The sequence below is a fragment of the Saccharomyces eubayanus genome, chromosome IV (genome assembly GCF_001298625.1).
Source record: "Saccharomyces eubayanus strain FM1318 chromosome IV, whole genome shotgun sequence".
Lineage (NCBI taxonomy): Eukaryota > Fungi > Ascomycota > Saccharomycetes > Saccharomycetales > Saccharomycetaceae > Saccharomyces > Saccharomyces eubayanus.
Window position 1 is genome coordinate 828,855 of NC_030979.1, and position 23,725 is coordinate 852,579.

Genomic DNA, 23,725 nt, shown 5'->3' on the forward strand with positions numbered 1-23,725 from the left:
ACCATCAAAAAAACAAACGATGAGCATATGTTTTACTGAAAACGTTTTACTTTTTTTTCTATTTGGTATTTAAATATACATGGAAACATAACTAGATAAAAACATAGCTAGTGGTTAGCCATTAGTTTTCTTTAGATGGAGGCAGAGTTTCATCCTCTAAAACAACAATCAAATCTGATGCTTCAACACTTTCACCGTCCTTAATGAAGACATCTTTAACTTGACCATCTGCTGGAGAAGAGACAACCATTTCCATTTTCATGGCACTCAGAACGGCAACTGATTCACCTTTCTTCACTAAGGAACCTTTATGTACCTTAACCTCTATGATGACACCTGCCATTGGTGCGCCGATTTGGTGGGTATCATGTACATCGGCCTTTGGCTTAGCAACTGATTGTATGTTTTGAGTCTTATCCGCAACACGGATCTTTCTTAATTCACCGTTCAATTCAAAATAGACTTCTCTTTGACCAGTCTTTTTGTTTAAGTCACCAACAGCTTGTAACTTGATAATCAAAGTCTTACCTTGTTCAATGGTGACTTCAATTTCTTCATCTGGCTCTGATGGGGCTAAGAAATTCTTGGTTGGTAGTACTGATAAGTCACCATACGTTTCTCTCACCTTTTGGAAATCCTCGTAAACTCTCGGATACATATTGTAAGAAGCGATATCGCATTCGTCGATGTCACCGAACCTGTTTTGTAAATCTTCTCTGATTTTGTTGAGGTCGAATGCCTCTAACTCTAAACCCGGACGGCATGTCAACTTTCTTCTCTTGTTTCTCAGCACATCAGATCTTAATGGCTCTGGGAACCCACCGTATGGTTGACCGATCAAACCTTCAAAGAAATCCATGACAGAGTCAGGGAAATCTAAAGAATTAGCCAAACGTCTGATATCGTCAGAAGTTAGTTTATTTGAGACCATAAATTGCGCCAAATCACCAACAACCTTGGAAGTTGGAGTGACTTTAACGATATCACCCAATAAGTAGTTCGCTTCTCTGTAGGCTCTCTTAGTTTCTGCCCATTGTTCACCAAGACCCAATTGTTGAGCTTGGAATAGCAAGTTAGTCAACTGCCCACCTGGAATTTCATGCTGGTAGACTTCTGGATCTGGACCCTTCAAGTCAGCTTCAAAGCAAGAATATAACAGTCTCATTTCTGCCCAGTAGGCATCTAATTCACGAGCATGTTCAATGTTAATTCCTGTGTCAATGTTACCTTCTAAGGAAGCTAGTAAAGCGTTAATGGATGCTTGAGAAGTCAAACCAGACATCGAGTTAATGGCTACATCAACAACATCGGCGCCAGATAAAGCACATGCAGACATGGATGCTACTGCAGTACCAGCAGAGTCATGACTATGAACATGAATTGGTAAATCAGGATATCTAGTTCTCAAAGAACCAATTAACAATCTAGCGGCGGATGGCTTCATGGTACCTGCCATATCCTTAATACCTAAGATATGGGTACCCATCTTAACGATTTTATCAACAACTTCCAAATAGTAGTCCAAGTTGTATTTCTTACCTGGTTGAAGCATGTCACCAGAGTAACAAACAGTAGCTTCAACAACACCACCAGCCTTTTTGACGGCATCTACACCAACTTTTAATTGGTCCAAGTCATTCAACGCATCAAAGACTCTGAATATATCAACACCGTTATCTTTAGCTTGCTTGACGAAATGGTCAATGGCATTATCTGGTAAGGAGGAGTAGGCGACACCGTTGGCACCACGCAACAACATTTGGAATGGAATGTTGGGCACTAATGCTCTTAATTTTCTTAAACGTTCCCATGGATCTTCATGCAAGAATCTCATAGCGACATCAAAAGTGGCACCACCCCAACATTCTAAAGCAAAGGCGCCTGCTAGGGCATGGGCGGTAGTTGGAGCGATTGTGGCCAGATCATGGGTTCTGACTCTTGTGGCCAACAGGGATTGATGGGCGTCTCTCCAAGTAGTATCCATTAATAGAGTACCGCTGAATTGTCTCACTTGTTTAGCAAACTCAGCTGGTCCCTTTTCTAGTAGCACTTGTCTCCATCCGGATGGTGGCGACGTAGTAACGACATTGATAATGTTACCTTCAGCATCGTGCAAATGAGGGACGCTTGGGGTTGATTTCAACTTAGGCAAACCAATTTGGCCCTTGATGGAAGGACCATTGACGGCCAAATCTGCCAAATAATGCAATAGTTTTTGCGCTCTGTTTTGCGAGGAAACCATTTGGAACAGTTGTGGGGTATCATCGATGAACGTTGTCCAGTAGCTACCGTCAATGAAGACTGGATGTGTCAAAAGAGTCAAAAGGAAAGGAATGTTGGTTTTGACACCTCTGATTCTGAATTCGATCAAGGCACGGATCATTTTCCTACGAACGATTTCGTAAGTGGAACCGGAACATGAACACTTCACCAACATGGAGTCGTAATGAGGAGAGATAGTGGCACCGGCATAGGCGTTACCACCGTCCAATCTGACACCATTACCACCGGCAGACCGGTAGACTTCCAAACGTCCAGTATCTGGCTGGAAATTCTTCGATGGGTCTTCTGTGGTAATACGACATTGAATGGAGAACCCACGGGTAGAGATTTTGTCCTGTAACAGGCCCAATTGGGGCAAAGAGGCACCGGCAGCGATCTGGATTTGCGCAGACACAATATCGATACCAGTGATTTCTTCGGTGATAGTATGTTCCACTTGGATTCTTGGGTTGATTTCGATGAAATAATGTCTGTTTTCGTTGTCGACCAAGAACTCGGCGGTACCTGCGTTTCTGTAGCCACAAACTCTGGCCAACTTGACAGCATCTGTCAAGATAGCGTCACGAACTTCGAGCGGCAGGGTCTTAGCTGGGGCCACTTCGACGACCTTCTGATGCCTTCTCTGCACGGAACAGTCCCTATCGAAAAGATGGACCACATTACCGTGGTTATCGGCTAGCAACTGGACTTCAATATGTTTTGGCTTGTCCAAGAATCTCTCCACGAAACAGGTACCATTACCGAATGCGGTGCGGGCCTCAGACGTAGCACGCTGGAACGCATCACCCACGTCGTCACCTTTTCTTACCACTCTCATACCTCTACCACCACCGCCAAAGGCGGCCTTGATGATGACAGGGTAGCCATATTTATCGACGAAGTCCTGTGCTTCCTGTACGGTCTCTATGGGACCTGGAGTACCGGGAACGGTGGGGACATTGGCCCTTGCTGCGAGGTTTCTGGCGGAAACCTTGTCACCCACAGATTCGATGACTTCAGCGGGAGGCCCGATCCAAGTGATGCCTGCCTTCACCACTTTGTCAGCGAACTCGGAATTCTCAGACAAGAACCCGTAACCTGGGTGGATAAAGTCAACTTTGTGCTTCTTTGCGATCGCGATGATCTCGTCCATGGCCAAGTACGCACCCACGGGAGTGTATTGGCCCTCTTCGCCGATGACGTATGCCTCGTCCGCCTTCAGCCTATGTGTGGAAAGACGGTCTTCGTGCGAGTATATGGCGATGGTCCTCATGGACAGCTCATGGGCGGACCTGAAAATTCTGATAGGGATCTCACCTCTGTTAGCGACCAAGATCTTGTTCTTTTCGCCCAGTAGACTGAAATTGTCTCTCAAACCGGCCAATTTCTTGCTGCTCATCTTCTTAGCTTTATATTTTTTACCTCTAGCTGAGCTCCTATCCTAAAATATACTAACGGTGAAAAATTCAAACAATGGGCCCTTGATAACGACCTACACGACTTTGAAAGATAAGAGGTACGGATATATGTATGTCATCAAAGGAGATGTCAAAAGCAAGAGGAAAAAAGACTGAAATTACAGCAACACAATAGGAAAACAGAAACAGAAAGGAAAACGTCTTCCGGAAACAGCCGATGCGGTTCCTGACCTAAGGCTTCCTGCGCCGGCGCTGACTCTTGGAATAAATAGCTCGAGACGCATATACCAAAAGTGCAAAAAAAAACTGAAAAACTTACAGAAAATTAATAGCGAAAAAAAAAGGTTAGTCATAGGTGCCTCTACGGCGTCTTCTGCGCGAAGGGCCCCATCCCTGCCAATCACCGCAGAGCCGGCCGTGCCTGCCGAGGCTGCTATCTGCGGCAACCTCCGAGGCCGGGTATCACAATCCGTGGAGGATGATAACGGCGTGCACTTGTTTCAAGATGGTTAAGTGATACAAACGACGCTATATACTGCCGTCCTTTCATTAAGTGATCGGTTTAAGTTGTATTTTGCTAGCTTGGCTTTGCACCCTTATTTAGCTGCGAGGATCTGTACTAGTTGTCTAAGCAAAACGTAAAAAATTGGTTAATGTACGTTTCTCGAACGTTTCTCGAACGTATAGAGGTATATACATTTATCTATAGTGTCTTTACGTACATCTCCAGGAGCTGATCGGCAGACTTTGCAGGTGGAGGATCTTTTTCTTCAGGTATCCAAAGTACAGGAGGATCCCAACTGTGATACATACGATGTTGGTGATGTGGTAGCCGTCGCGCAAGACGGTTACGGAGCCTTTCAGGACGTCGGTGCACGCTTGCATGTTACCGCCGTGGGTCACATACACTTTGTTAGTGTCCGGGATGACACACTCGTATACGGTGAAGTGGTTGATCATCGCCATTATGATCAGCCGCGGCCATGTCCCGCCGAAATTGCTTAGCGTGTTCAGCAACGTCATATACGTACCGCCCAGAACAGGGTCCGCGACTCGTGTGTGAAATGCCGAGATCCCGATGAACTGGACGGTGTTCATAAATGAGCCCAGCAGGTGCTGAAATATCACCAGGCAGAAGTACTTGGTGGAGATCTCGCCGCCCTTGGGGAACCGCTTCACCACGTAGCTGCCCAAGACTGCCGCAGTCAAACGACCCAGAAACCCCCACAGCCACGGCGTCAGCACACCAGCATCCCCCACCAAGAACTTGACAAACTTATTAGTGCCCGTGTTTCTTAGTCTTCTGTTGTCACGAGTAATTGGATCCTTGTTGGAACTCCACTTGACAACGTAATATCCGAATATTAATTCGAAAGGCAGGTCTATCAGCACCGTAACAGCCAGGTCTTCTCTCTTGAAACCTTGCTCCAGTAGTTTCAGATTCGTAGCTGCCTCATTACATTGGAAGGCGAACTTGGAAATCATGTGGATAAAGGCTAAACTTCTCACGGATTTCAACTTCAACACTTTTATGAAACAATGATAAATATACCTTACACTACTAGTATTCTGGGCAGACACCACATCGCCATCGTCGTATTTGATAGCTAGGATTTTAGGTTCGCCATTTTCCGACTTGGCTGGCTCCACTTTGGGCAAGTACTCCTGATACGGTTTTTCCTTGGTGCAAAATATGATGTATACGGTTATCACAATGTACAGTATCCCCGAGAATTTCATGTATCCACCCAAACTGATAAATCCGTAATCCAATGGAAGTTTCCTGAAATACTTGTTGGCAAAATCAGACGAGTTCAACGATAGGAAAATGGTGAATGACATGAAATAGCCGATGTTCAAACCCATCGTTTGCGCAGTGGAAGCATAAGATAAAGACTCTTTCGACAGAATGGTCAAGGCCCACCCATCAACTGCAATGTCTTGAGTGGCGCATAGGAAAACTAAGAGCCCAAACCACCACGTCAAGTTCCTTATGTTAACGCTATGCAGAGAACCGTTCCCGCGGCCGTGGAACGCATCGTCCACCCCATCGAATATTATGCCTTGCGATATACACCAACCCAAAACCCATAGTACAAATCCGCTAACGAACTGCACTGGGATGATCCATGACCTTCTTCTGCCGATGCGTTTATTATACAGTGAATCCACTATAGGGGACCATAGAATCTTCAAAGAATATGGATATGTAGCCATAGAGAAAATGCCCAATGATGTGAACGACGTCTCCTTTGCCATCGACTTCAGTAAAAATGGTACCGTACCAAACGCCAAGCCTACAGGTATACCTTGAACCAGATATAGCATGATCAAAAGATAGAATTGTGGCAGGTCATGCTTGGCCAGGGACCCGCTATTTCGCTTAGGTTCCATCGCAACTTATGCGTTATTTCCTCAGTTGCACTATTTTATGCTATCTAAACCAAAGTTTCCTCCCGTGGCTCAACATTTCATGTAAATCTAAGTATCGAAGTCGGTCGATTTATTTTCGCATGCCAATATCGTTATTTTTCTTTCAGCCAGTCGTGTGTCCATCTAAAAAACCGAAAAAAAAAAAGTGTAATGCAGCTATGAATCGATAAATCATTCAGTATTCTTAGTATTTATCTCATTCGATATGTAGGAACAAAATATATACTATATGTGCGTATATTTGCAGTTATTTACCCACTAATGACTATTACGCCAGAAGTGTCTTGATTAGCAAAACTTTTTTTATATTTTCTTATTTGTGTTATTTCTGTTTACTCAAACGACAGAAAGATTGAGAGTGAAAAAGAAATTCATTTCTTCTTTCTTTCCTTTTCTCCAGTCAGAATGTATTTATTCGATAGACAAGACTTCTTTAACTGCTTTAACAATAGTTGGAGCATCTGGAAAGGCGAAATCTTCCAATTCCTTGGCATATGGTGTTGGAACATCAGCACCAGTGACTCTTTGGATTGGAGCATCCAAATAATCAAACGCTTCTGATTCCATGACTTGGGCGACGATCTCAGCACCGACACCGAAGGTTGGGAAAGTCGATTCCACAGTGATCAAGTGGTTTGTTTTCTTGACTGTTTTGATGATGGCTTCAGTATCCAAAGGTCTAATTGCACGCAAGTTGACGACTTCTGCAGAGACACCGTACTCCTTTTGCAAGATTTCGGCGGCTTCCAAAGAGAATTGAACGTTTCTTGTGTATGTAACAATAGAAATATCAGTACCTTCTCTTTCGACCTTAGCCTTATATGGCAGAGTGAAATCTGGCGACAAAACATCTTCTGAGATTTCAAAGGATTCACCGTACAACAACTCGTTTTCCAAAAAGACAACAGGGTTTGGATCTCTGATGGCGGCCTTAAGCAAACCTCTGGCATCTTCGGCAGAGTAAGGAACAAGGACTTTCAACCCGGGGATGGAACCATACCAAGCAGAGAAATCCTGCGAATGTTGGGCACCGACACCCTTAGCAGCACCGTTAGGGCCTCTAAAGACCATTTGACACTTCTGAGTACCACCAGACATGTAGTGAGTCTTGGCAGCAGAGTTAATAACATGGTCAATGGCTTGCATAGAGAAATTGAACGACATGAACTCCACAATTGGCTTCAAACCTTTCAAAGCAGCACCCACGGCCAAACCTGTCAACCCGTATTCGGTAATAGGTGTATCAACTACACGACGCTCACCGAATCTGTCCAATAAACCTTTAGACACTTTGTAAGCACCGTTATATTGGGCGACCTCTTCACCAATGAGGAAGACATCGTCGTCACGGTCCAATTCTTCCGCCATGGCTGTGTTCAAAGCCTCTCTGACCGTCATTGTCTTTGTAGAAGAGAACCTCAAAGCTGCTGCTGAGGGTCTAACAAAAGAGGTTGGAGCACGACGTGAGACATTTCTGGCCAAAAAGGTTGGCAATCTAGAAAACATATTGAAAAGATGTTTTTGCAAAAGGTAATTGATCTACTAAACTGCAATCGAATAACAACGAACAAACACAGTAACTGTAATGGGGAGGCGGAATTTAACGTCCGAGAGGGGGAGGATACTGAATTAATCTAACAGAAAGTGGAAACTTGACGAATATATCTCAAGAATCGGCTGTTGGTGTCAGGAACCTGTGTATGATGATACTACTGTATTTAGTGCAGATGTGCGAAAGCTTTATGTTTATCGACCGGAGAACTTCTTAGTCGAAGACTCGTCTATTTTGCATAGTCTCCCACTTCGAAGTCTCGGAAAACGGGCCCCGGAAACAGCCGCGGCCAAAAAAGAATCAGCTTGGACACGATAAATACTGTCGTTTCATTAGATAGATAGAGATACATAAACTTACGTGTATAAACGGGGAGATTAGCTTATGTAGAGGATGCGAAAGGAAGGACGACACACTACTCACAACTTACTCTTGTTTTTGCTGCTCTTGGTGAAGGTCTCCGCGATGATTCTTCTCTGGATCTTACCGGTGGCGGTCTTGGGCAGCTTGTCGACAAAATACACCTTGGTGGGGATTTTGAAGGCTGCAAGGTGCTTCTTCAGGAAGGAAACAAGTTCTTCGTAGGTCATCTTTTCGTTCTTCTTCAAGACGACGGCGGCTTGAACCACCTGGCCGTACATGTCGTCGGGAACACCAAAGGCCACGGCCTCGTCGATTTTGGGGTGCGACAGCATTATACCATCCAGTTCAATAGGCGAGATCTTTTCACCACCCCTGTTGATCAGCTCTTTAATTCTGCCCGTGAGAACCAAGAAACCCTCCGGGTCGAAGTAGCCTTGGTCACCGGTTCTGAAGTAGTTCTCCCTCTTGGTAAAGTTCTCCTTGTTGGCCTTTGGGTTGTTGGCATAGCCCAGTGTGACGTTTTCGCCTCTGATGGAGACCTCCCCGACCTTGCCTGGGGGCAAAACGTTGTCCTTATCATCCAGGATAAGAACAATGACGCCCTGTGGTTGGCCCACGGTGCCAGGCTTTCTCTTTCCCGGGGGCAGGTTGTTCGAGGTCATTTGGTGCGATGCTTCGGTCATTGCGTAGGCCTCCAAGACAGGAGCGTTGAATTCCCTTTCCAGCTTGTGGAACGTTGCAGGTGCCAACGCAGAAGAACACGATCTGATGAACCTAATGTGGGGGAAAGGCGTGGGCTTGGGCATGTTCAGCATGATCATGCTTATCGTGGGCACACAACTGAACCAGTTACAATGGTACTTGACGAATTGATCCCAGAACAGCTTTGGGTGGAACCCGTCAGGCACCACGACCGAGCCTTGAGTTCTAAAGGTAGATAGCAAAACACCGATCAATCCGTGAACGTGGAACAGGGGCATGACGATGTAGGACCGGTCCAAGGGCGTCAACTTGTAAGTGTTTGCGATATTCAACGTGCTTCTCACAATGTTCAGATGCAACAAGGGTACAGTCTTTGGAGTGGACGTGGTACCGCTGGTATGCAAAATCAGAGCAACATCGCTGGAACGAGCAAACCCTGGAAATCTGACGGGGTCCGTGTTGACAAACTTGGCATTGTTCAACGACCGGTAAAAAACGTTCTTGTAATTGTCCTTTGGAGAGTAGATGTCATATTCTACCCTGAACCTGGCTGCATCAAAGCTCAATTCCACGATGAAACACCCGAATGTAGAGGCGGACTTCAAAATCTCGGAGTCAGGCAACTTTGTAGTGCCCTTAGGAACGCAGATAGCTTTAGACTTCAGGTCGTTTAAATAGAAATTGAACTCCTTTTCCTTATAGTTGGAGTTCAAAGGAGCACCGATCTTGGCGTCCATGGTGGCCCCAAGGAAGGCGACGATGAACTCCAGCCCATTACGCATGGAGATTGCCACAGTGTCCTGCCTGAAGATCGTGCCATACAGCGGAGAAGAAGGGTTACTGAACATGGTCTGAAAGTGGCCTACCATATGGGACAGGTCCCGGTAGGTCACCTGGGTGTCCGTTTCAGGAACAATGACAGCAATGTTGTCGGATACTTTGAAAGTATCGTTAAACGAAGCAGTAACAGTAGCGGCACTTGACATTCTAGTAAATATTGAAGAGCTACGTAACCTTTTACATTACATAGAGGAGCAACCCTGTAGGCAAAAGTACACATAATTCCTCTATTATATACTGATATTATCGTGAAAAAAAAAAAAGAGAGTAAAGGGCCCGGAAACTTCAAATCCGAGTACCCGAGCTCCCATTCGGTCCGAGGGCGAAAAGAAAAAGAGCAATTTAGATCCGAGCAAACAGCATCGTCCAGAGCGATCGATATCCACATCTGCTGATATCATCCACACTATAGTGCCCAAAATATGCGATAATATGGAAGATTGCGTGTGCTATTCATTCTCGTGACGGGCAAAACAAAAACATTCGTCGCCGGCGGCGTTGTACGGTACAACGGGTAGTGTGAAAGGTACTACCACGTGACTTTGGATACCCTCTCCTTTCGCCCGGCGCTCACGTGCGAAGCTGCGGCACGTGACCTTCCGGGTATCCGCCAACCTGCTACTGTGATAAAGCACACCTGCCTCATAGTTGCGTGGTTTCCTCGAGATGGTGCCCCATGCAGTCTGACTGAGGTTTGCGGAGGTATAGAGGCACCAGTCCAGCTCGTGGAACACTCGCGATGCATCGCAGGGTTCGGTCGACTTCGTGGTGGAATGCATGTAGAATTTGGAGTGCGCGGGCGTGGTACCACGTGCTCTGGTAACCATTGCTGGGTCTTGCTTGTAGAAGACTCGGAATCGGTTTCGTAGCATGTCATAATAGCTCTTTTTTTGCAGATACTGGAAATGGAACCACCCGGAACTAGCCCGCTTTAATGGACTCGTGGTGAACTCTTGTTCAGTGGGAAAGACAATATACGGCTTGATCTTCCTCTGCGCATAGGCGGTCAATAAGGATTCCGTCGCCGGTACGTGCACTTTCTTGGTGCCCTCTACTAGCGCAGGTATGATGCCCGTGAACAAAGGGACCATCAAATGTGTCCATAAATTTTCGTCCTTCGCTCTTGAAAGCGACGTCCCTATGGATGAGGTCTGGCACAAATAATGCTCTATAGCATCACTAGTCTCCGCACCGACTGAAAGCTCCTGAAGTTTATTGTAGAACATAGTCAATCCTGACGGCTGGAATTTGGACGGCGTGGAATACACGAACTCCAATTCACTTAACGGTGCAAAGTTAACGGATTCCACGCTTTTCAAAATTAGCTCGTCGATGTCCCTCACATGATATGACCGGAGGTAGTCTATCAAGCCGGCCTTAAACGGTACTAACGACTGCTCTTCTTCTATTTGTAAAACGGGACTGCACCAACACACTTGCTGAGGGAGATTGGTCTCCATGGCGGTAAAGTTGTTCGAGGGCAAAAATATCTTGCATTCACCATTATCGTAAAAGTTTATAATCAGCTTAGTGTGGTGAGAAGCATACGGGGGCATAGTGATCTCGATCAGCTTGATCTTGCGAAGTGCTAGCGAGAGCGCTGCATCCATAGAACTTGCTTCGACGGGTACAATCGTCCCCCTTTGGCCCACAATGGTTATATTCTCAATATTTCGGTGAAATTGTCTCAGCAGAAAATCGAGCTCATATTGGAAACTGAAGAGTATGCTTTTTTTGAGTCTTGCGTCACAGAATATATCTTTCAAAGTGATCAAATCGTCGGCCTCAACCATGGAAGCCTTTCCTTCATAGAAATCTGACCTGATTAGTTTGAAAGTTGCCTTGTTTGTCGTGTCATCCACCGTTTCCTTTTCCTCCGCCTCTTGTTCCGACTTAGTCAAATCGATAACTTCTGATTCATCGATTATGACACAGTCGTCATCGTCCTTACCATTTGTAGTTTTTTTTCCAGCATCTGCACTATACCTGAAACTCTTCCATCGTTGTGCCACCTGTTCAGCGACCTCAGATCTCTTTCTTTTGGCACCACTCATTGATCCTCTTTACACTGATCGCCATCTGACTTCTTGTCATCGTTATTCTTGTCCGGGCTCATCATATTACCTATTATTTTCCTTTTCATAAGAACTATATTATGTCACCTTTTCCGCACTTAAGTGCGGCCACCGAAATATATAGGAAGGGATCAATGGAAAGTTGCAAATACTCACCAGCTACGTTGAAACACATTGCTCATATCGTCCGAATACAATCAGTAACTACTGAGACAAGCATAAGACATATTAATAGTCATAACAAAGACACGTGTTGGAATATTTGCTTCTTTCCCTGTGTTCTCTCATTATCAACTCCGCTTATTATTAGACTGCTAACGTAATTACGATGTGCTCCACTAAGGACGCAAAGAATACTGAGAACAAAAATGATAAGAGCTCAACAAGTGTTCCTAGCAACAAATTTGCAAATTTAAAACCACATGATTATTGTACGGGTCCGGGATCAGTCACCACTGAACACAAAAACAACGACAAAGAAAAAGGGAAGCAGGAAAAGGAGAACAAAGATGGAACCCCTCATTCAAATGCTTCTGCAGAATCACGCTCTCCGCAAGTCAGCCATCATTCTGAGAAATTCCCCTCTTTTGATTCACCTTTACATTTTCCAAGCCTGAGGCTGCCAGATGACTTGTTATCAAACACGTCAAGAAGATCATCAGATTCCACAGCATCATCTTCTGTATCCAGACTAAAACCTGTCCAGATTTCCAAAGCTGCTTTGCACCCTTGTCATATAACGAATAAACTGGACAGTAGAGACGGAACTCCGGGGGTTGAGTCGAGGGCAAACCCCTCATCTGACTCCTCTACACCTCGATTCATCGTATCCAATATGGTCGGGAATGGTCGTGGAGGAGGCGGCCTACATGGCGCTACCTCAAACGTTGTTCAAAAACTTCACTCCAGGAAAAGATGGGACTGGAACAGCTTGCCAAACTCTGATTCCTCTCTTTTAATTAGATCAGCCTCAGGAAACCATAATTTCATTAATATTTGCATAGACGGTGAATTCAAACAAATAAAGTACGATCCGAATCATAATGAGCTCTTTAATAGAATGGACCTTTTCCTATCTTTTAATATGGATTCTTCGCCAAAAGATTCACTAATTTTTGCTAAAAAAAGGTTGAATTCATACATTGAATTTTTAACAACATACCTAAAGTCCAGAAAATACGCATTTGAGTGTTATCCATTTAACATTGAAAGCATCATAAGCATCGAAACTGAAGTTAAATCTTTCCCGTCGTTTGACCCATCAAAGGACTATTCTGAGATTGAATCGCTTATTCAATTATGGCTGGCCCAGGCCCAGAAGTTTTTATTACAATCAAACTCGTTTTTTTTTTCATCTGAAGTGGTACAGGAATTAATCAAAAGGAAACCAACTACAAGGCAACATTCCAATCCTATAATCAGTTCGACCAGCAATAAACTCAGTGATCCCACATTATATATTCAACAACTAGATATAGAGCAAAACTCCCCGAGACCAGTATTATCGGATCCATTAGATGAAATTGACATTTTGCTAATAAGACCACTGCATAAAACCCTGGCAGGTTGGCAGCTAGCTTACGACGAGCCAAGCTTAAACATTGCGGACTTCCCATTGGATTTGTCTCCCTTGATGGTTGACAATGGCAACAAAGATACTCAAAACAAGAGAACAGATGACAATAGTGACCTGCCTGAAGATTTGACGAATTTGCAGAATTATTTCCCCAGGAAAGGCTCCAAAGTAAAAATTGTTTCCGATGAGCGAGAAATCATTGAGTTAAACTCTTCCAACGCTTCAGAATATATGTTTGATTGCATGAATAGAAAATTTTTTACTAATGACGCAAAAGAGCGTATTTTGAGAAACAACTTTAATCAAGGCATTGATGAAGATTACTCAAATGATCCATTTGCTTCAACTAGATCTTTATCATTACCATCCTCAGCGGCAGAAATAAGCAAGAGAAAGAAAAGTCCCGCCAAGGGCAACAAAAAATCAGGGTTTGTTAATTTTTTTAAGAGAAAACACTCCCAATTCGCATCGACTTCCCATGCTACGAGTCCTTCAACTTCGCCTAACATATCTTCTTCTTCTTCCCCAAAGATGCAACCACAATCACACCTTCCTAGCAATTTCCGGGCAGACAAAGTCCATCATACCAAGTCAACCAGTCAAACACTTCAGAACGAATGGCTAGAAAACTTTTTTTGCCGAACCTTGAATAACTATAAAGAAATTGATTTGCCAACACAATTTATCCTGCCAAAGGAAATCAAGAATCCTTTGAATTCACAGCCCCAATCCCAAGGCGAGTCACTTATATCATCACCAGCTTCTACTGATACAGAAGACATTGTTCCAAATGAAGGATTAGATAGAGCAAAGAGTGCAGCCACCTACGGCAAAGAATATCTACAATTAAGATTACCATTCGCTTCTGATACTATACCTGCCGTAATATGCCCTTGGGTTTGGACAAGTTTAAGTTATTATAAATGGAAGGCTCTACTGAGGGAGATATACAGGTCAATTATTCCTGGCGGTTACGCTCTTGCAATTGTTCCAGACTTAAGAATATCGAATACCTACTATAATGCAAATCCTGGCAATGACGACACTAATAATGCTGGAGATGAGTTTTTGACAACAAAAGAAAGAGAAAAGACATTCGATGCTATGTCTATTGATGCAATCAACAAAGRTCTTCACATTCATCCAACCAAGCACTTAACGAAAACATTTAAAGACGTAGGGTTTACAGGGATTAAATCTTCAGTTCTAAGCTTAAAAACTGGTGACCTTAAAACAGATATGGGGTTTTTAAATGAACTCAACTCATTAAATGCTTGGGATCATATGTTAAGGAAGCAACTGCCAGATAGTAGCACTCCTCCAAAAGATACCGATCCTTCCACTCTTTTTCAACGATATGTGGAAGAACATATGGGAAAAATTGACAACAATTCTGGTTGCTTCAGAACCTTATACGTTGTGGCACAAAAACCAAAGCAGCCATACACGAAGTAAAAAATGCTTTTCTATACTATTTTTTTTCTTGTATGAAAACCGTTTTATTATTACTTTCAACTTAATTGATTATTATTTGACAAAAGCGTCCGAACAAATAAGCAGAATCCTAAGCCCAGGAAGCATTTTACAATATATTTTATTCAATTTTATGACCCTTCATGACATACTATTTTTACCAGTGGCTTACTTGTTCATTTACTACATTTGTATATATGTATACATATATTTTATATAGATCAATTTTCTCTTCATCAAAACTTGCCTTGGATTGTGTGCGTATGGATTCTGGCTGAATTTCCGAACTCCTTTTCTAACATTGTTCCTAATTTCTTATCTTCTTCATAAACATCGTGAACCAAATCGTCTTTTTGATCATTAGAATAATACTTCACATCCACGTGGGAAGCCAAGGAATGTTCAGTTTCTTGTAATGAGTCAACTGTAGCTTCGTTCACTAAAACATAAGCAATATCGGACCCCGGACAATCATAATTGACGTTCAACAGTAGTCTCTCCATTATTCCTCTCAAACCTCTAGCACCAGTTCCTTCTTTGAGGGCGAATTGGGCAACTTTTTTCAGAGCCTTTTGTGTGATGCACAGCTTGACACCAAATTGTTTAAAAATATACTCATATTGGTCTAGCAGGGCATTTTTTGGTTCTTTCAAGATATGAAATAAATCATCCCTTTGAAGGGGTTGCAATGCAGTTATGATAGGAACTCTCCCAATCAGTTCAGGAATTAAACCAAAACTTACTAAATCTGATGGTGTAGTCAAATCTAAAGCACATACTTTTTTCCCGTTGTCCAATTCTACTTGCTCAAGTGTATTACTGAACCTGAGCTTCTTCATTCTTTCTTGGTCATTGATTTTTGATGGTTGATCTGCCTCTTTGGTATTTTGACTTTTCCTTATATTTTCTATCCTTCTGACGATATGCTTATCTAAACCAACAAATGCGCCCATAATCATAAAGAGGATATTCGATGTGTCGACGACAAATATTTCATCCTTTTTGGTTGTGGTTTGATTCTTTTGCCCGTCAATATCATGTTTGACAGGCCTTTTAACGGCAATTTCTACTTTATGGCCCTCAATAATTTTTAGCAGCGACTGTTGAACACCTTCTCCAGACACATCCTTGGTACCAATACTTGCGGCAGGCTTCGCCAACTTGTCAATCTCATCAAGGACGATAATACCCTTCTCTGCCTTTGCAACATCAAACTCGGCATTGACCAGCAGTCTTTCAATGCACACTTCGACATCTTCACCTATGTAACCGGCTTGCGTCAACTGCGTACAATCAGTTATTGCAATAGGGACGTTTAGTATTTTCGCTAGCGTTGTTGCCAATAAAGTCTTACCAGAGCCTGAAGGACCAACAACTAGAACATTACTCTTGCTTAATTCTAAATTTTCTTCCGCTTCTTGACCTACTGAATTAAACTGTCTCTGAAGATTCTTCCAGCCTGCTTTGGCCTCACTATTCCCATTGAAGATAGGTTCATCTTTGTCATCCGTAAGTCTTTCCTGTTCTATCAATTCCCTCTGCCTTTGTAGTTCCCTTTTCTTTTGTTTGTCATTGATCCTCAGATAATGATTATAAACTGCAACACTCAAAACTTTCTTACCAATATCTTGACCAATAATATATTCGTCGAGAAATTTCTTTAGCGTTTTTGGAGTTTGTATATTCGACAAGCGTGACTGTGCCAGCTTTCCAGAAGCAGTAGCAGCATATCTCCCAATTCTACTATAATAGGATTTAGCCAAGTTTTGGCCTGTAAATCTCAACATTACTGTAAAGCGTTTAAAAAGAACCTTGGACTATGGGCCTCTTTTTTAATGAATTGCTACTTTTTTGCTTGTTATCAAAGTATATCAATCAGAAGACTAATATATTTCGAACATCGAAAAACATTTTCACCATTAACTACTGTATTTTCGAAAAATTAACAGGACAACAAGAAAAGTAGCATGTCACAGCAAACAACACAGCATCAGTTTCCTCAGTTTTATTGCTGCTATCTGCTACAATCGATCAACAAAAGACAGTCGTTTTATATAGGATCAACTCCAAACCCAATACGACGTTTAAGGCAGCATAATGGGAAGCTGACAGTTGGTGGGGCATACAGAACTAAACGTGACGGTTCAAGACCCTGGGAAATGATAATGATTGTACGAGGCTTCCCAAGTAAAATCGCAGCTTTACAATTTGAACATGCGTGGCAACATGGATATCAAACGCATTATATAGCTGAGAACGATCGAATAGTAAAGCATAAAGCAGGTGGACGAACTCTGCACCATAAAATTGCATTGATGAAGTTACTACTACGGCATGAGTTCTTCCAACGGATGAACTTGACTGTTGAAATTTTCAATTTAAAGAGCTGGGGAATTTGGAAGCAAGATAAATTTAAAATTGAAAATGGATCAATTGAAATAAATGTTCAGATATGTGAGAATGCTCTTAATGAACCAAAGGGAAACACCATAGACGATCTCATGGATCATAGTGACGAGAATCTGAAACTGATAGAGATTGTTTACACCAAGGTTCTTGCAACTGAAAAGACGACATTTGAATCTTTTGAGGAAAAATTGACTACAGGTTTAATACGATGTGGGATCTGCGAGAAAGAGATTGACTACACATCTGAAAAAAAAGTCTTAAAACCGTTCATTGCACTTTGCGATAATGAAAAATGCGGATGTATTAGTCATTTGAAATGCCTGTATAGATACTTTTTAGATGATGAACAGTTGATAATGGGAAAAAGAAACTTGATACCTAAAGGAGGTAAATGCCCCAACTGCGAGAAACTCTGGCAATGGACGACATTGGTCAAGTATTCTACAAGAATGAAAATAGCATACGGAAAGTAGAACCACTTCTTTTTTTTTAATAGGTGGAGGTTATTTGTTATATTTTAAGTACATTTATAAAAGGAGTTAAAAAGGCACAACAGTATTATTATCTTTCTATCCTTCCTAAAAGATTAGTTCCCAGTTTTCGGTTATATCGAGCATTGGGTTCATGATGATAATCTTATTGTCATCTTCATGTGATAGTTTAGTGGGGAATGATCGTTCTTCACCACCTTGTTTGATTGTCACGGAGTCCTTCAATGCTATATCACGTTGTAGTTCGTTCTTCGCAACGATAATCTTTTCAATATTTGTATTTCTCAACACGTCATTGTGAATGTTCATCAGATTATCTGGAGTATGACTTGGAACGTTTTTTAGGATATGACCGTCTTCTAAAACGAACCGAGTCTTTGCGTATTCACCTCTTTGATAGCCAAAAGTCTCTCCATCATCAACATATAAATCACCTACAGCATGACCTTTGACATCTGGAGCAATAACTAGGACATATGGATCGTTTTTCATCAGCTTTGAGGATCTTCTATACTTATCTTTTATGGTAATGATGTGTCCCCCTTCAATGAAAAATGGGATCTTATCTAGTGGTGTAGGAATGATTTTCACTGCTGGGTCGGCTCCAGTGTTTACGAAAGAGGCCATTGATTCAAAATCGTAAAAGACACCGGGTGGAAAAATCATTTCAATTTCCGATTGACCAGGATCCGTAACAGGTTTAATCAACAAACCTGAGTCACCCCAATAAAATTGGTTATCGATGTCGTATAACTCGGGAAATTCTGGGTGCTCAATAAACATTGGATTCATTATAGGAAATCCAGTGGTACTTGATTTATAAAACATAGTGTATAAGGTGGGCAATAAGAAATATCTCAGCTGAATGGTGTCACGAACGATAGATTTCAAAGGGTCATCAAACAGGTAAGGCTCTCTTCTCTTAGTATCGATATGAGCATGGGCTCTAAAGAATGGGTACCACAAACCTGCTTGATACCAACGGGCAATTAGTTCAGGTGTCGGATCTTCAGCAAAGCCAGCAATATCGGCTCCGATAAATGGCATCCCAGCGACGTTGTTCGATAAAACCATGGGTATGGAAATCTTTAGGTAGTCCCAAGTAGCAACGTTATCACCAGTCCATGTGGCCGCCGTACGTTGAGAGCCGGCAAAAAATGCTCTTGTTAAAAGGAAGGGACGTTTATCGGATGAAGAGTAGATTGATTTGACCGCATCATAAGTGGCTTCATGAACGGATAAACCGTACAGGTTATGGATAGATCTCTCCTCGGTATGATTGTCGTGAATTAAATCCTTTGGTGCAGTGGTTTCCGGACCATCGAATATCGAAGGCTCGTTCATATCATTCCAAATGAACAAATTTGTCAAATCGGCTGGTAAGTCCATAAATTTCTCAAAAAAGGATTTCCAGATTTTCTGACCGTACTCACTCATAGTATCGATCCAGATGGAGTTGCCTGGCCAGCAATGGCCCACGTAGTCGTTGCCATTATGATCCTTGACGGCGACGTTTTCGTTAATTACACTGTCGCTAATCTCGTAACCCTTCTTTAAATGAGGATCGATCAACACGACTAGGTTTCTTCCCAGCTTGTTCAATTTCGATAACAGTCTCTTTGGGTTGGGGAAAGAGTTCGGTTTCCATGTAAAATATTTCTTGTCGTTTGTGTATTCCAAGTCCAGCCAAATGAAATCGTACGGAATCTCGTTAGCGTCCATCTGAGCATCCACGGTGAGAACATCCGTTTCATCGTTGTAGTTCCATCTACACTGGTGGTACCCAATAGACGACATTGGTGGCAGGAATGGTCGGCCAGTCAAGTCGGTAAACTTGTCAATGACTGCAGGAATATCCTGTCCCAGGGAGATAACTACATCCACGACACCATTTTCTGAAATCCAGTGAGTCATTGTTTTATTCTGCTGAGTATCGTAGTTGATGTCCACCCAAGTATCAGCGGCATTGACCCAGAAGACGGACGTGGACGACGAGGAGAACATGAATGGGATGGACCCGTACATTGGTTGGGTGGTCCCGATGTTGTACTCGAAGACGTCGACGTTGAACAGCCTGTAAGGCTCCCCCTGCGAAGTGTCCATCAGCCGTAGGGAAGTTGGATGTTCCGGTATACCGAAAACGTTTGTGGATTGGAAGAAGGTGAAATCCAACGCAACCGATTCGGGCCCCAGAGGCATAGTGTCGTGCTTGGAGTACATGAAATCGTCTTTGAACATGTTGAAAGTGGTTTCCTCTGGGAGCACGTGAGCAAAATTTTCCTCTTTAGACCTTTGGTGCTCGATATTTAGAAAGTTCCGCTCATTTACTATAAGTCTTAAGCTATTCTGCCAGTAGATTTTCAGCTGGAAGGGCTCGGTGAGGATTTCCAGCGATATGTTACCATTTTGCAAATGGATAGTGTCCGTAGTAGAGTTCGAATGGGTGAGGAATGAGGACAGTCTCGACCAAAGCGAGTCTGTGGAGTGTTCTTGCTTGGCAAAGCGTAGCTCTGGGAAGTTGGTCTTGTTCGCCTCGTCGTGGAACTTCCCGTCGAAGGCGTACATCCAGGTTTCATTGTACCGTTGGGAGGCGAGTAGAGAGCCCCCGCTGGCAACGGTCCTCTCCTTCTCATCGATAGTGAATCTTACGGAGTGGTCTTGTAGAAAAGAAAGCGAAAAGGGCAGCTCAACGGCTATGTCAGCGCCGTCCAGTCTTGGTATGGTTTTGATTATGGTGGCAGAAAGGGAGTTCTGAAGCGGGTCATGAGCAATAGATTGGGCGTCCAGCTTGTAGTAGCAGTGATGCGACTTGGCGATGTTGTCAGAATAGACCCTGTTTCTATGGCAAAACCCAGATTGCGCACATTTCTTCAAAAGATAGTCGGTAAACGCATGCGACAGTGACGCGAAGAGGACCAGTTGGCATACCAGCCATTTCAAAAGGACCATGCTAGACGCGTTCGTTGGAAAGCTGACTGCCTTCACGTCAAGGATCCTGTGGTGCTAAGATCACATTGCCGTGTTCTATAATGATACCAGTGAAATTACGTAGTGCGAGAAAGCGCAGTCCGGGTAAACTAAATAAGGGTAGTGGGTAAAAGAGAGAAAACTGAGAACTGTTACATTATAAAGGCGTATAACACGCTGCGGGAAAAGAGAGAGAGAGAGAGTTAGGCGGGTTCCTTGCGAAGAATTAGCTGCGGCAGTTATAAAATATTATGTATATAGTGAGTGTGTGGAAGGATGTTATTAAATAGTTTCTAGTTACTTCTTGTCGAATCTGGAATAGTATTTCTTGGAGATCAGGCCGTCTAGGGTCAACAGCCCCAGGGCGCCGGCGGTTGTGGTCAAGACGGTGGAGTTGGGCTTGCCCTTCAAAAACCGCACGTTGTGGTTTGCGTAGCCGTTACACAGGTAGCACAGCACGGAGGAGTGCAGCACCAGGTTGACCAGGACAACCGGGTTTTGCAGTTCTAGAAGGCACACTCTGGCCACGTCCTGGGCCTTGAGGACGAAGGCGTGCAGATAGCTGCAGGCGGCAGCAGAGGCGTCGTTGAGACGCGCCTTCAAGTGCTCGATGGCGCAGTCCTTCTTGTTGTTGTGATGATGGCCCTTGTCTTCAGGGTGGGCGTTTGGACTAGCGTTGTCGTGTTTAGCACTGGGGAAAAGCAGGATAGTCATGGCGATAGACGTTAGTTAAAGAAAGCGCAAAGGGAAATGTGGGGGAAAATGTGGTGCGTGTACATACGTTGCAGACATGGTATACGATGCTGGGGAGGGAGATGGTGTGTTGTATAGGTTGGAAAGAGCCACGCCGGCGGTTTCGGATGGAGTGGGCCATTGATCGACACTTTATATACGCAGGGCCGATTAACGGGAGAGGAGTAGCGTCGGCGTCATTGGCCGCTGGCCCGGGGCGGCAAAAGGGCAGGGGAAGGGGCCGGTGAAAAAGAATTGTTTGCCAAAAAAGCAGAACAGGAACAAGAGCAGGAGCAGAACAAGAACAAAAGAGCAAACAAGAACAAACAAGAGCAAAATGAAAAGCGGATTGTACCGGTTATGGTGTGTGGTGGGTGCGGCCAGAGGAGTGGCCAGGGGCTCGTGGTCCAGGGCCAATGCGGCCTTGTGCGAGTACGTGCACACGTCCAACGTGGTGGGTCGCTGGACCCGCGACAGACAATGGGAGGCTGCCAGGGCCTTGTCGCAGCGGGTTGTCAAAGAGCATGCTGCCAAGTAGCGGTTGCGCAGTGCAGATAGATATATAGACAGACGTTTACAGACGTTTACGTACGTACATACATACATAGTGTTTCTCCTTTCGCTCTATGAATGGACTCATTCATGCAAAGTTAAAGGAAAAAAAAATTAAAAAACAATAAAGGGCGAACGGAAAGACTAGAGAAACATCAAGCGGTCGAAAAGGAAGCCGAAACGACTTCCAGGTGCAAGGACCGCGACGTCTCTGACTTTAGCAGCAGGCTGTCGACCATCAGACCCCTTCCCCCATGCCGCCTGGCTTCCCTCGATCCCTCCAAAAGACACGCCCCCATGACATAGTCGGTTAATAAGGCCGACCTTGGAACAGTCGCGACAGTCCTTGTTCCCGCCTTCGCCCCCGGCAAACACAGAGCTTAGCTCCCCTCACAGCTCGTCTCCCAGCCTCTCTCTTTCTCTCTCCCAGAACCCCCCCGCAGTGCTCCTGCCGCGCCTTCTCCTCCCCGGCAGACCTCCATTTCCATTCAATCCAGCGAAAACCGCTTCTCTCTGAACAAAAAACAGGAAACAGCCAGAAAATGCGACGCCGTCACGGGATAGACACCGGCACGTTAGCAACAAAGCGCACTGGCCACGGCCACCCCTCACCATGCTCCTCCTAGACCCTGCGACACTGCAGAGAGAGCAGCATCAACCTTGGTCGGCCTTTGGGGGGTAAGCAAGCTTACCCTATTACATCAGGAAAGGCATCCGAAGATGCCTTTCCTGCGAACCAAAAGACAACGCAAGGCCAAAACGCCCTCCCGCACTGCCGCAGGCTAAGGAAGAACCGGTAAAAAGAACCGCAGACCAACACGCCTCGTCCGCACCAATGCATCCCCCATGAAGGAATCGCCTCTCGAGTTGTCCCCGCCATCGTAAAAAAAAGAACCAGAGTCCACACAGATATAAACAGTCCGGTAAGACAGGGAAAAGGGCACAGCAAAAACACACGCAGACAGAAAAAAGGAAGCAAAAAAAAAGAGACGGAAAGCGCCCTGCAAAGAAATACCCGGTGCTCGTGGGAAAAAAGAGCAGAACCAACAACCATACGTCGCCACCGTTTCAAAAACCAGTCTCAAAAACCATCATAAAAACGCGCTATGGAGGAACCATAAGCGAGGAAAATATGGCGGCACGGAGTAGCGAAACCTGACATTAGCGGCAACACCCCGCTGGGAAAGTCTCTCCCCGTCCATTTATTGTTTTGAGTGCCAAAAAGTGTGTTTGTAACAAAGTAAAAGGTAATGAGCCTCATTGAGGTCATTTCAGTTGTTACACTGAAAAGAACAGATACTACACTTGATCTAAGCCAAAAGGCAAAGAGATTCGTGGGGATTTAAAAAATAAACCAAGAAAAAACACTCAAGAGAACACAGCTCATCGGTGGAAGAAAAGAGCAGGCGGTCCTTTTTATATGTTTTTGTCGAATGGACCGATCGCAAGCGCAGAGAAAAARAAAAAGCGAAAAAAAAAAAAAAAGGCTCTGCGGCGTTTTGCCACCCACACCCACACCCTGCGCGTGCATCACACCCGACGGCACGAAACACCTCGGCGGTTAAAACAAAACTTAACATAACATAACATAACATAACAAATTAAGATAAAACTAACTACACATGCTAGGGCCCACCGTCCTCCTGCTGTTGCTGCTGCGCCAGCTGCTGGCGGCGCAGTTCCCGGTACCGCTCGTCCTCCGCGGAACCGACCCGCTGCAGAAACTCCTGCCGTGCCAGGAACCCGTCCTTGTTGTGCAGCACCAGCTCGTCGTTGAGCCCGGCGCGGTCGACGTAGCTGGCCCAGTCGAGCTGCGACTTCTCCAGCGTCGTCAGCTTGGGCCGCAGCCCGCCGGAGATGATCTGCTCCAGCAGCGGCGG

The 23,725-nt window shown here is 44.3% G+C and overlaps 10 protein-coding genes across 10 annotated transcripts; 2 read left to right on the forward strand and 8 right to left on the reverse strand.

The window, feature by feature from the left end:
- Positions 1-121: 121 nt before the first annotated feature.
- PYC2 (pyruvate carboxylase 2) lies at positions 122-3,661 on the reverse strand (the record flags this gene model as incomplete). The annotated part of the gene is made up of 1 exon (XM_018364446.1): positions 122-3,661. One exon carries the CDS (start codon positions 3,659-3,661, stop codon positions 122-124), a length of 3,540 nt encoding a protein of 1,179 aa, XP_018223247.1.
- Positions 3,662-4,394: 733 nt separating this feature from the next.
- Positions 4,395-6,074, reverse strand: DI49_1245 (uncharacterized protein; the record flags this gene model as incomplete). The annotated part of the gene is made up of 1 exon (XM_018364447.1): positions 4,395-6,074. The coding sequence occupies one exon, from the start codon at positions 6,072-6,074 to the stop codon at positions 4,395-4,397; it is 1,680 nt and encodes a 559-aa protein (XP_018223248.1).
- Positions 6,075-6,524: 450 nt separating this feature from the next.
- Positions 6,525-7,619, reverse strand: PDB1 (pyruvate dehydrogenase (acetyl-transferring) subunit E1 beta; the record flags this gene model as incomplete). Its single annotated transcript, XM_018364448.1, has 1 exon — positions 6,525-7,619. The coding sequence occupies one exon, from the start codon at positions 7,617-7,619 to the stop codon at positions 6,525-6,527; it is 1,095 nt and encodes a 364-aa protein (XP_018223249.1).
- A 465-nt stretch (positions 7,620-8,084) lies between these two features.
- PCS60 (Pcs60p) lies at positions 8,085-9,716 on the reverse strand (the record flags this gene model as incomplete). Its single annotated transcript, XM_018364449.1, has 1 exon — positions 8,085-9,716. The coding sequence occupies one exon, from the start codon at positions 9,714-9,716 to the stop codon at positions 8,085-8,087; it is 1,632 nt and encodes a 543-aa protein (XP_018223250.1).
- Positions 9,717-10,019: 303 nt separating this feature from the next.
- Positions 10,020-11,624, reverse strand: TDP1 (tyrosyl-DNA phosphodiesterase 1; the record flags this gene model as incomplete). The annotated part of the gene is made up of 1 exon (XM_018364450.1): positions 10,020-11,624. One exon carries the CDS (start codon positions 11,622-11,624, stop codon positions 10,020-10,022), a length of 1,605 nt encoding a protein of 534 aa, XP_018223251.1.
- Positions 11,625-11,973: 349 nt separating this feature from the next.
- DI49_1249 (uncharacterized protein) lies at positions 11,974-14,676 on the forward strand (the record flags this gene model as incomplete). The annotated part of the gene is made up of 1 exon (XM_018364451.1): positions 11,974-14,676. The coding sequence occupies one exon, from the start codon at positions 11,974-11,976 to the stop codon at positions 14,674-14,676; it is 2,703 nt and encodes a 900-aa protein (XP_018223252.1).
- Positions 14,677-14,930: 254 nt separating this feature from the next.
- Positions 14,931-16,481, reverse strand: MCX1 (Mcx1p; the record flags this gene model as incomplete). Its single annotated transcript, XM_018364452.1, has 1 exon — positions 14,931-16,481. One exon carries the CDS (start codon positions 16,479-16,481, stop codon positions 14,931-14,933), a length of 1,551 nt encoding a protein of 516 aa, XP_018223253.1.
- Positions 16,482-16,661: 180 nt separating this feature from the next.
- SLX1 (endonuclease) lies at positions 16,662-17,576 on the forward strand (the record flags this gene model as incomplete). The annotated part of the gene is made up of 1 exon (XM_018364453.1): positions 16,662-17,576. The coding sequence occupies one exon, from the start codon at positions 16,662-16,664 to the stop codon at positions 17,574-17,576; it is 915 nt and encodes a 304-aa protein (XP_018223254.1).
- Positions 17,577-17,681: 105 nt separating this feature from the next.
- ROT2 (glucan 1,3-alpha-glucosidase ROT2) lies at positions 17,682-20,543 on the reverse strand (the record flags this gene model as incomplete). The annotated part of the gene is made up of 1 exon (XM_018364454.1): positions 17,682-20,543. The coding sequence occupies one exon, from the start codon at positions 20,541-20,543 to the stop codon at positions 17,682-17,684; it is 2,862 nt and encodes a 953-aa protein (XP_018223255.1).
- A 315-nt stretch (positions 20,544-20,858) lies between these two features.
- On the reverse strand, positions 20,859-21,275 carry OM14 (Om14p; the record flags this gene model as incomplete). The annotated part of the gene is made up of 1 exon (XM_018364455.1): positions 20,859-21,275. The coding sequence occupies one exon, from the start codon at positions 21,273-21,275 to the stop codon at positions 20,859-20,861; it is 417 nt and encodes a 138-aa protein (XP_018223256.1).
- Positions 21,276-23,725: the final 2,450 nt, after the last annotated feature.